At 41.4% G+C, this 13,320-nt stretch overlaps 1 protein-coding gene across 1 annotated transcript in view; it reads left to right on the top strand.

Annotated features, from left to right (window-relative positions):
• LOC307024374 (voltage-dependent T-type calcium channel subunit alpha-1G-like) overlaps positions 1 to 13,320 on the top strand; it is a 229,603-nt gene that overhangs the window by 140,478 nt on the left and 75,805 nt on the right. The window contains exon 6 of the mRNA XM_079658439.1: positions 7,544 to 7,694. Coding sequence (XP_079514565.1) covers positions 7,544 to 7,694 — 151 coding nt within the window. The remainder of the gene's footprint in view (positions 1 to 7,543; positions 7,695 to 13,320) is intronic.

The following is a 13,320-nucleotide window of genomic DNA, read 5'->3' as shown; positions in this document are numbered from 1 at the left end:
GGAAATACTTAGGAGAGGACTCTTTAAAGTAGAGACACTACATACTGATATACACCTGAACATCAGCAAGAGAGGACTCTTTAAAGTAGAGACACTACATACTGATATACACCTGAACATCAGCAGGAGAGGACTCTTTAAAGTAGAGACACTACATACTGATATACACCTGAACATCAGCAGGAGAGGACTCTTTAAAGTAGAGACACTACATACTGATATACATCTGAACATCAGCAGGAGAGGACTCTTTAAAGTAGAGACACTACATACTGATATACACTGAACATCAGCAGGAGAGAACTCTTTAAAGTAGAGACACTACATACTGATATACACCTGAACATCAGCAGGAGAGGACTCTTTAAAGTAGAGACACTACATACTGATATACACCTGGACATCAGCAGGAGAGGACTCTTTAAAGTAGAGACACTAAATACTGATATACACCTGAACATCAACAGGAGAGCACTCTTTAAAGTAGAGACACTACGTACTGATATACACCTGAACATCAGCAGGAGAGGACTCTTTAAAGTAGAGTGTTCGCACCACCGTAAAAACGTTCAAGTCATTTATTTTCTCTCAAGTCGCAGGTCATGAAAACAGTCACTCGAGTCGATTCAAGTCCACGTCATGATACCTGAAGAACTACAGATTAATATTTTGCTTCATCATCTCTGTTGGCCATTGAAAAGGTTAATTGGAAAAGCTCCATGCGTTCCGGAGTCTGAGGAGAAGTGAAGGATTTTGGGTTTCATCGCAGCCGGTCTCCAGGTTCTGTTCGTCTCAGAGACTGACAGCGAGGACACGTACTCTGCATGGAGTCTTTTTTCGGCCTCGAAACCAACGAGGACCCCCCGCTGTGCTCAAATCACATCAAGAGACAGCAGTGAGGGGGGGGGGGGGAGTCCAGCTGTTTTCACATGGACCAGATTCACCTCAACCTGCCTTTCAGATCTGTGTGTTGGAATTGAAGATTACAGATTACTGCAGGGAGTTTAGAAAGAGCAAAACTATAATACTACTATTAATACATATACTAATGATTATAAAAAAAAGTTGAATACAAAATATAATAATAATAATAATTAAAGGAAAAAATATATATTATAGGATAAAGATAGAAAAAGGATACAAAATTCAAAATATTATAATAATAATAATAATAACATGTAAAAAATCTAATATAAAAACTACTGACATTTTGTATTATTAATAATAATAATAATAATAATAATAATAATAATAGACATTTAATTCAAGTCAGATGTAAAAATGTATATATTTGATTATATTATAGAAAGTATACTTGATAAATGCGAATCCAAGAAAGTCAAATAAAGCTAATAAATACAATAACATTTCCAAAGTTAGCGGAAGATATAGCATCCAGTACGACAGAAATACAAATATTTAATAAAATAATATGATAAATAAACAATTAACGTAAAAAACACCAGTACTAGTAGATTTGGGATATTGCAAATAAATGCTCAAATTAAAATCCAGCTTCCCATTCTTGTATTTATTGTTAGTGTGTTTTGGGAGGTTTGGGACTTTAGTGTATAAAACCTACCTCACTAATGGCTCATTTCCACTACAGCGCAGAGCGCGGTTTATGCGTGCCGTGCCCGGCCCGTTTTTGGTTGCGTTTCCAGGCGTAGTTCCGGCTAGCGGGTACTTTTTCACAGTTTTCTGGCTCTCCAAAATCGAGGTTCTTTGCGGGCCAACAACCGGGCTGAGTATGCTAAACTAGTGAGAGAATCGCTGGCAACTAAAACTAAATGAACATATGTGACCGTGATTTAATTGTAATACACGTTTCTAAATGATGCCGAAGTAACAACATACTGTTACCGGATAGTAAAAACCATGAATTAATGCTTTGACGAGTCTGCAGACAGACGGCAGGCGAGAAACCTGGAGTGAATGGAGATCGGCTAAGCTAACGCAGTATATGCTCCGACCGTCCACACTCACAACAACGGCCTACAGACATAAATAAACCAGCGACTGTATTCTCCATGACTGACAGTCTTTGGTTTGTACTTGTTTAACTTCTGTCTAGTTTCTGAACAGATATGAGGAGCTGTGAGCTCTGAGGGCTAACGGCTAACGGCTGATGTTGGTTTTGTGGTTCGCATTGAATATGACGTCACGGCTTCGTTACTATAGTTACCGCCCCAGCTCCTAAACTGTAATGGAAACACAGCATAAAGTGAGCCTGGCCTAACAAGCCATACCGTGCTCAGCCGAGCGAGGCCCTGCAGTGGAAAAGCGCCATAACTGTGTTTCTTGGGACTTTTGAAGTATTTAAGAAGCCTGCTGTTGAGGGAATTGAGACTGAGTGCAGATAAGATGCAGATAAGGAATAGAACAAATACACAGCAGGGCTTTTACAGTTACAGTAAACAGTGATCCCTGTTGTTGTTTGTATGTAGAAACTTTCTTTGTTGCTGCTTTTCAACGCCGTACCACCGCCTATAGCTGCAGGGAACATGCCATCTGTCAGCTCTCCCCTGGAAAGCAATCATCCAGCATTCAAGCAAGAGATGCGGCTTTATGTGTCATGTTGGTTTGTAAATGCACAGAAGAAGAAAAAGAAGAAGTGGGTAATTAGCACGAGCGCCTCGTATCTGTTGTGCACAAAGAGACACTTCTTCAGATCCAGGCAGAGGCAGCATGTCACACCAACGCCTACACGGAGACAGTGACGATGATTTTGGAGAAGAGCCGTGCGAAAACACCCGAGATGTTAAAAGACTGGGAGGAAATGTAAAGGAAATGAAGACGCTTCACTGAGAGGGTGCTGATGGTGTGAAAAAAGGAAATCTATTGGAAAAAGGTGTCAGAATGTCGAGATGCTAAATCAAGAAGTGGAGGAAAAGCTGGAAGATATAGAGCATGCATCCATTTATATATTTACTCAAACGTGTACTCGAATGTGCCTCAATTCAGAGATCAAAACGGTCATATTCTCCAGATTAAACACTTCAATTTCACAAAAACATCTCCGGGAGAAAAGTAAAAAGACCACTGAAAATGTTTTTGCGTTAAATGAGGTCTGAGATTTTGTACAAGAGTATCAATCAATCAATCAATCAATCAATCAATCAATCAATCAATCAATCAATCAACATTTATATAGCCCAATATCACAAATGTTACATTTGTCTCAGTGGACTTCACAGTTTGTACAGAATATCAGTATGACAACACAACACCCTCTGTCCTTAGACCCTCTGTCCTTAGACCCTCTGTCCTTAGACCCTCACATCGTACAAGGAAACACTTCCAGAGAAACCCACAGTTTAAAGGGGAACATGGGAGAAACTTCAGGGAGAGCAACAGAGGAGGGATCCCTCTCCCAGGACGGACAGACGTGCAATAGATGCCGTGTGGAAATCCAAGAAATAATACATTTACAACATAGTTAGACCAAATGTTTGGAAAAAACAAATGTTTGGAAATGCATGTGTCTATAATAAGAAGATGAATCCACGAGGATGTCAACAATCTTGTGGGAGCCATCAGGGAAGTAGTGTGATAAGAGCCAGGCAGGACGACAGAGACAGGATCAGCCACGACTCGAAGTCCAGGACTCAGATCAGGACTCAGGATGCAGGACTCAGGACTCAGGATCAGCCACGCCCCAGGATCTAAAAATACATTTGGGGAAGCTGGGTTATTGGGAACATGAGAGTACACGGGTACAGACAGAAGGAAGAAGTAAGGTGTCCCCCGACAGTCTAAGCCTATAGCAGCAAGACTAGGGGCTGAGAAGTATTGAAACACACTTATTGACATTTAAAAAGTATAAATCTAACTGTAATAAATATCTAAGGCGATTAAGTCAACCGTCATTTGCTAAAAATAACAATAAATGCCATAAATATTAGGCAACAGACTGTAGTTCATATGATTTAATATGATGTAATGTAATCAACATTACCTCAGCTCTGTGTAGCTGTGATTGTCAGTCATGTTTAAAAAGTGCTGTTTTCATTAATCTATCTATCTATCTATTAACTAATCTAGCGACCGCAGCTGTCGATGCTTTCGTCAAGCTGAAGTGGGCGTGGTTGAATCTAAACTGGGTTTTAAATGTGATAAAAACTCCCGGAAAGGACAGAAAAAGTGGACACTAAAGATCTTAACCCAGAGGAGGAACTGGTGTGTGCTTCCATGCCTCCTCCCTCCCTTCTGCTGCAGGATCACACATTCATTATTTAGCTTCAACGCTCCGCCGTGCAGATATTAAAGAGGAATTATCTCATGCTGTCTGCACACTGTTCGCAGAATGATCACCACAGTCACATGACACGCACTGAATGGAGTCTGCATTTCCAAATAAAGCCAAAACCTCCCGATCTGAGCCTGCACATGAAAGCAGATTTGAATGCAGTGTTTAATCCCTCGCCGTATATAACAAGCGTCCCCTCTCTCTTTCTCTCTGCTGTCGTTTAATGAAAGTCAGATGTCATTAATGACTGCTAATTCTGCAGCGGTGCATTAGAGAGTCACAGGCTCTTATTGCTGTGACAGTGTGGTAGACAGTGTTTCGCTAAATGTCTCTTACAGTATGTCATGCTTTATCGAACTCGGACTGGAGCCTGGACGGTCTACATAGGCTTTTGTGTTTTCCCAAATTACAGTACATAACATTTGGCTGACACCTTTATCCAAAGCAAATTACAATAAGTGCAAAAACCATAAAGGATCAAACTCTGACTTTGTGAATACCTGACCTCTAACTAGTAGCCTGACTCTAACCTGACCTCTAACTAGTAGCCTGACTCTAACCTGATCTCTAACTAGTAGCCTGACTCTAACATGACCTCTAACTAGTAGCCTGACTCTAGCCTGACCTCTAACTAGTAGCCTGACTCTAACCTGACCTCTAACTAGTAGCCTGACTCTAACCTGACCTCTAACTAGTAGCCTGACTCTAACCTGACCTCTAACTAGTAGCCTGACGTCTAACTAGTAGCCTGACTCTAACCTGACCTCTAACTAGTAGCCTGACTCTAACCTGACCTCTAACTAGTAGCCTGACTCTAACCTGACCTCTAACTAGTAGCCTGACTCTAACCTGACCTCTAACTAGTAGCCTGACGTCTAACTAGTAGCCTGACTCTAACCTGACCTCTAACTAGTAGCCTGACTCTAACCTGACGTCTAACTAGTAGCCTGACTCTAACCTGACCTCTAACTAGTATCCTGACTCTAACCTGACCTCTAACTAGTAGCCTGACTCTAACCTGACCTCTAACTAGTAGCCTGACTCTAACCTGACGTCTAACTAGTAGCCTGACTCTAACCTGACCGCTAACTAGTAGCCTGACTCTAACCTGACCTCTAACTAGTAGCCTGACTCTAACCTGACGTCTAACTAGTAGCCTGACTCTAACCTGACTTCTAACTAGTAGCCTGACTCTAACCTGACCTATAACTAGTAGCCTGACTCTAACCTGACCTCTAACTAGTAGCCTGACTCTAACCTGAACTCTAACTAGTAGCCTGACTCTAACCTGACTTCTAACTAGTAGCCTGACTCTAACCTGACCTCTAACTAGTAGCCTGACTCTAACCTGACCTCTAACTAGTAGCCTGACTCTAACCTGACCTCTAACTAGTAGCCTGACTCTAACCTGACCTCTAACTAGTAGCCTGGCTCTAACCTGACGTCTAACTAGTAGCCTGACTCTAACCTGACCTCCAGCTAGTAGCCTGACTCTAACCTGACCTCTAACTAGTAGCCTGACTCTAACCTGACCTCTAACTAGTAGCCTGACTCTAACCTGACGTCTAACTAGTAGCCTGACTCTAACCTGACGTCTAACTAGTAGCCTGACTCTAACCTGACCTCTAACTAGTAGCCTGACTCTAACCTGATGTCTAACTAGTAGCCTGACTCTAACCTGACGTCTAACTAGTAGCCTGACTCTAACCTGATGTCTAACTAGTAGCCTGACTCTAACCTGACCTCTAACTAGTAGCCTGACTCTAACCTGACGTCTAACTAGTAGCCTGACTCTAACCTGACGTCTAACTAGTAGCCTGAATCTAACCTGACGTCTAACTATTAGCCTGACTCTAACCTGACCTCTAACTAGTAGCCTGACTCTAACCTGACGTCTAACTAGTAGCCTGACTCTAACCTGACCTCTAACTAGTAGCCTGACTCTAACCTGACCTCTAACTAGTAGCCTGACTCTAACCTGACCTCTAACTAGTAGCCTGACTCTAACCTGACCTCTAACTAGTAGCCTGACTCTAACCTGATGTCTAACTAGTAGCCTGACTCTAACCTGACCTCTAACTAGTAGCCTGACTCTAACCTGACGTCTAACTAGTAGCCTGAATCTAACCTGACGTCTAACTATTAGCCTGACTCTAACCTGACCTCTAACTAGTAGCCTGACTCTAACCTGACGTCTAACTAGTAGCCTGACTCTAACCTGACCTCTAACTAGTAGCCTGACTCTAACCTGACCTCTAACTAGTAGCCTGACTCTAACCTGACCTCTAACTAGTAGCCTGACTCTAACCTGACCTCTAACTAGTAGCCTGACTCTAACCTGACCTCTAACTAGTAGCCTGACTCTAACCTGATCTCTAACTAGTAGCCTGACTCTAGGACTCTCACAAAAGGGCCTTTATTCTAATCAAGCATCATTTGTTGTTATTCTTTTTATTTTATGATTGCTGTAGTGTCTGATTGCTAATCTTACACCTTTGTATTTTTCTGTTTTCTTTTAACCAGGAACACTTAAAGGTGGGGTAGGTCATTTTGGAGAAAGCAGCTCGAGTGCGCTAGAATTTGAAAATACACAGCTGGAAAAAATCTGCCACTTCCTTCAGACTTCCTTACAGAGCCCCTCCTCCAACACACACGAACGCGCACATGACCAATGAGGGCACGAGATAAGTTTGTGCACAGATGGAAGGCTGACAGGCAGGTAGGCCATCCAGTTACTTTAGCCGGGCCGGCTCAGATGATTGGTCGTGCTTTTTACAGCGCTACGGCTTCCAGAGATGATTTTTGTATGGATTTTTTGTCAAAGCACTTCAGATATTCATTGCTATCGGATGTTAAGAGCATTCCATGGAATATAACAACAAGTGTATCTCCAGCCGGTTTCTCAAACTTACCTACCCCACCTTTAACATGTTTTATAGCCTGATCTTCCTCTTGCTGTACCATGTGAGCTACAGTATGTACCTTGTATGTTCATAAATAAAAACTTTAATTACAACAAAAAAAAAAGAACCAAACTCCGAGCAACAAGGAAAGTGAAGATATATTCACTTCAAGCAAAATCATACCATAAGGAGTGCTGGTGGATTAGGTACAAGGCCTAAATTAACAATTGTAATGTTCTTCTCAGCACTAGCCTAATTGCCAAAGTACGATTGAAATACATACGTTTTCAGTTGGGACAGAAGATAAGCAAAGTTTCTGCTGATGTCAATGGGGAGCTCACTCCACCATTTAGGAGACAGGAGAGCCAGCTAATTGCTACTATCTTTGAAGTTTAAAATGTGCGTCTGTGTTTTTTTCTCGTAGGTTTCGAATAGTTTGCACTAGGATCATCACCCACAAGATGTTCGACCACATCGTGTTGCTCATCATCTTCCTCAACTGCATCACCATCGCCATGGAGAGGCCCTACATCTCCACGGTTGTGAGTATCAAAACACATTTAATATTAAAAGCATTAAATTCATTACAAACTATATAAATTCACTCTGCTAAGTTAGACACTACATACTAATATACACCTGAACATCAGCAGGAGAGGACTCTTTAAAGTAGAGACACTACATACTAATATACACCTGAACATCAGCAGGAGAGGACTCTTTAAAGTAGAGACACTACATACTGATATACACCTGAACATCAGCAGGAGAGGACTCTTTAAAGTAGAGACACTACATACTGATATACACCTGAACATCAGCAGGAGAGGACTCTTTAAAGTAGAGACACTACATACTGATATACACCTGAACATCAGCAGGAGAGGACTCTTTAAAGTAGAGACACTACACACTGATATACACCTGATCATCAGCAGGAGAGGACTCTTTAAAGTAGAGACACTACATACTGATATACACCTGAACCTCAGCAGGAGAGGACTCTTTAAAGTAGAGACACTACACACTGATATACACCTGAACATCAGCAGGAGAGGACTCTTTAAAGTAGAGACACTACATACTGATATACACCTGAACATCAGCAGGAGAGGACTCTTTAAAGTAGAGACACTACATACTGATATACACCTGAACCTCAGCAGGAGAGGACTCTTTAAAGTAGAGACACTACACACTGATATACACCTGAACATCAGCAGGAGAGGACTCTTTAAAGTAGAGACACTACATACTGATATACACCTGAAAATCAGCAGGAGAGGACTCTTTAAAGTAGAGACACTACATACTGATATACACCTGAACATCAGCAGGAGAGGACTCTTTAAAGTAGAAACACTACATACTGATATACACCTGAACATCAGTAGGAGAGGACTCTTTAAAGTAGAGACACTACATACTGATATACACCTGAAAATCAGCAAGAGAGGACTCTTTAAAGTAGAGACACTACATACTGATATACACCTGAACCTCAGCAGGAGAGGACTCTTTAAAGTAGAGACACTACATACTGATATACACCTGAACATCAGCAGGAGAGGACTCTTTAAAGTAGAGACACTACATACTGATATACACCTGAAAATCAGCAGGAGAGGACTCTTTAAAGTAGAGACACTACATACTGATATACACCTGAACATCAGCAGGAGAGGACTCTTTAAAGTAGAGACACTACATACTGATATACACCTGAACATCAGCAGGAGAGGACTCTTTAAAGTAGAGACACTACATACTGATATACACCTGAACATCAGCAGGAGAGGACTCTTTAAAGTAGAGACACTACATACTGATATACACCTGAACATCAGCAGGAGAGGACTCTTTAAAGTAGAGACACTACATACTGATATACACCTGAACATCAGCAGGAGAGGACTCTTTAAAGTAGAGACACTACATACTGATATACACCTGAACATCAGCAGTATATATCCTCTTCAAGTATATTCCCTAATCATGTATGCTCCTACATATATATGTTAAAGTATAGGGTTTAGCCACTTCTGTTTGACAGTATCAAAGGGTAATGTTTTCTTTATTGCTGCACATACTGCGCCCCATGAGCCAATGCACCATCTCTTCAAATACAGGCTGCAACACACACACACACACACGCACACACACACACACACACACACACACACACACACACACACACACACACACACACACACACACACACACACACACACACACACACACACACACACGTACACACACACACACACACACACACACACACACACACACACACACACACACACACACACACACACACACACACACCCCAACTCTGTGTCCTCTGCAGCTCTAGCAGCAGCTCCATGCATAAACACAATAATTATCACTTTTTCTCACTGAGCGAGGTGTTCCTTGTTCGAGTCTAATTGTGGTTTTGCTCTCGCTGGAACGCTTCGTTCTGCTTGTTTTGCGACAGAGGAGACAGACCCGTTTGTAATTGATTTGATTATCTGTGGGCTGGCGTACGTGGCTAATGTCCAGGAAAGAAGATGTTTAACAAATGGAGGCCGACCCGACTGGCTGCACGCTCTAATCAGGGCACAAAGATCACACACACACATTTATACATTTAAATGGGATTATTTCATCTGTGCACACACACAAATGTGTACAGAACAGTGGAGCAAGAATGAGTCCTAAAACCTGAGATATGACTCAGCTTTTTACCATTTCCTGTCCCCTCGTCTGGAAGTAAATGATAAGCCTATGGAGTTAATGCAGAAGGTGACTATTATTAATTAATTAGCCACCTTTAGCTTAGTGGTGGTGACGTGAAGTCATGTTACCGTGCTGTAGTTCCTTTGTAGTCCAACATTAGCCACCTTTAGCTTAGTGGTGGTGACGTGAAGTCATGTTACCGTGCTGTAGTTCCTTTGTAGTCCAACATTAGCCTCCTTTAGCTTAGCGGTGGTGACGTGAAGTCATGTGACCGTGCTGTAGTTCCTTTATAGCCCAACATTAGCCAACTTTAGCTTAGCGGTGGTGACGTGAAGTCATGTGACCGTGCTCTAGTTCCTTTATAGCCCAACATTAGCCACATTTAGCTTAGCGGTAGTGACGTATAGTCATGTGACCGTGCTGTAGTTCCTTTATAGCCCAACATTAGCCTCTTTAGCTTAGCGGTGGTGACGTGAAGTCATGTGACCGTGCTGTAGTTCCTTTATAGCCCAACATTAGCCACATTTAGCTTAGCGGTAGTGACGTGAAGTCATGTGACCGTGCTGTAGTTCCTTTATAGCCCAACATTAGCCTCTTTAGCTTAGCGGTGGTGACGTGAAGTCATGTGACCGTGCTGTAGTTCCTTTATAGCCCAACATTAGCCACCTTTAGCTTAGCGGTAGTGACGTGAAGTCATGTGACCGTGCTGTAGTTCCTTTATAGCCCAACATTAGCCTCTTTAGCTTAGCGGTGGTGACGTGAAGTCATGTGACCGTGCTGTAGTTCCTTTATAGCCCAACATTAGCCTCTTTAGCTTAGCGGTGGTGACGTGAAGTCATGTGACCGTGCTGTAGTTCCTTCATAGCCCAACATTAGCTTTTTTCAATCATAAGCGGTGTTAATACTTACAGGTTTTCCTGTTCGACAAAACCTGTAAGTATCATAAATGCTTTTTGTCGAGGGAACCCTTGCTATGCTAACTTTCCCGGTCCAATACAGCGGGCACACTAACATTAACATCACAGAGCATAATGTATAAGCATAAATCATAAAATCGTTAAAAAAATAAAATCATAAATCTTTTAAAAATGATAATAATGATAAAATCATTATTTACGCTTCCTGTCTTGATTACCATGTCCAATCTGCTGCCTCTGGCTCAATTTTTTTAAATGAGGTGTTAATGCGTGACTCAGCATCGTCCCCAGTTTTGAAATGCAATTCTTATTCCTTCTGATCTCATTTTACCCGAGTGGTCATTGCATGATTTGTTTTTCCGTGTGGGTAGTTTTGCAAAAATGAAGCCCATTTCCACTCACTGATTTTGTTATTTGCAACAACCTTTCAAAACGACCTCCTTTACATCATTTTGACCCCAAAAAAAGAGATTATTTAAATAGAAATGGAGTCAATGTAGCTTTAGAGATAAAGTCACAGGCTGAATGATTGTTTTTTTGCCCTGGAGGTTATGTGACACACTTAATATTTGTCTTTCTGTTTGTTTGGGAGGTTGCCTTGACACTGTCCTCGTGTTGCCCGGTGGAAATCATTTAGGATGGTCATACCACCTATTATGATTTATTATCCGTAATGAGCCTGGGGACACTGCATCACCGTCTGGAGCCTTTTAATTGAGTTATATCAGCATGAGCGGTGTAAAACACAATCAATCTTAAGGTTCCTGCTTCAAAGTCGTCACCTCCAGATACAATTAAGATAAGAACAAGCCGGTACACACTGAAGCGTGATGGAAACTCTGCAGCAGATTCAGTTTGACGCTGGTTTTCTGACGCTCAGGAGTACAGGAACTTTTTTAAACTACATAGTTAGGCATGAATTGTACGTCGGATGTATTGCTGTAGCGTGCATCTTAATGATAAACCTCTTAACATGAAGGTATACCGTCCCAAAATAGGGCTGTCATATTCACAGATTAGATTAAATATACTTTAGTTTTCCAACATTTCGACTTTTTTCATAAGCAGCAGGTTCAAAGGCATACTTGCCAACCTTGAGACCTCAGAACTCGGTAGCATTTCAAAATGCAAAATGGGGGGGGGGGGGGACTCGGACTTTCAGTTGCGCGCTACTAAAGAGAGGCGTTACCATGGAAACCAAACAATGGTGTAGCTGTATTAAAGTCTGAGTGGAAACAGTCCTGAGTAAATCTGATTTTGTCAGAAATCGGGAGAAATATGACCCCGGGAGGAAACCGGGAGAGGGCAATGAAATCGGGAGTCTCCCGCGAAAATCGGGAGGGTTGAAAAGTATGGTCAAAGGCATTGTACATACGTTAAACATAACATTTAAAATAAGTTAATATGTATCAACAGTCAAATCTGTAATGTATCTATAGAATACACAATATACTGTATACTGTAAATGATACAGACCATGGTACTACACATACTACAGGTATATGAACATACTGAAGATACCTTACACTTATTCAACTAACTTCAAGCTTTCTAGGAGACAAGTCATTTACACAAATGTAGTTATGCAAAGGTATTAGGTTGAGAAATAAGGAAATAACTGCTTGAAACAAGGACAGAAAAGCTATAAAAACACAGATAAAGAATACTATTCAGTTGCTATGTGAGAAAATAAGTGTATATATAATTATTGAAATATAACAACTATCAAAGTCGATCAAAGTGTTTGTGTAACATCTCAAGTTTCCCGCAGATTTATAGACTAATTATGCAGCGATTATCTTTAGTGATGGTGAAGGGATTGACACTAAGTTGAGGAACATTTCCCGATGACTGAAAGTATATACAAACCGTAGACTGTTTATGAAAAATGAAAGTATGAAAACGTGTGTTCAAAGGACAGAAGTGGCTGCTGTCGAGCCAGGAATTCATAAAGCCTCTCAACGAAAGCATTCACAGTGATGTCATACCCGACATTCCCAGAGTGTGTGTGTGTGTGTGTGTGTGTGTGAGAGATGGTAGTTGGAGGCCGTGGGAAAGGCAGCCACACACACACACACACACACACACACACACACACACACACACACACACACACACACACACACACACACACACACACACACACATTCTATGGGGTAAATAAGCAGTGAGTGCTGCTTGTTTTCTCTGGAGATCTAATAGCTGCACACTGATGGCGTTGTGTTACGTGCACGCTTGGTAAACAAAACAATCGTGCTTTTCCTCTATATTGACGGAAGACATTTAAAAAAAAATGCTTTATTTCATGTGTTTTTTTAAGTGATTTAAAGCAACTTGTACCTATTTCTTCTTCCTCTTGTCCTCGGCTCAAAACTGACCCGTTTCTAGAGGTTTTTATGTATAACAGATTATTTGTAATAGCCACACAAATAACATGGATGATGAATGGCTAATTTCATTGGTTTATGTGTGTTTTATTTACATTTATAGCATCTGGTGTTATTATGTTCTGCCATTTAACATTTTGAAGCCG

The sequence above is a fragment of the Notothenia rossii genome (genome assembly GCF_949606895.1).
Source record: "Notothenia rossii genome assembly, chromosome: 11".
Classification (NCBI taxonomy): Eukaryota; Metazoa; Chordata; class Actinopteri; order Perciformes; family Nototheniidae; genus Notothenia; species Notothenia rossii.
The sequence above is the reverse complement of the archived record's forward strand: the minus strand, read 5'-3'. Positions and strand labels throughout refer to the sequence as shown.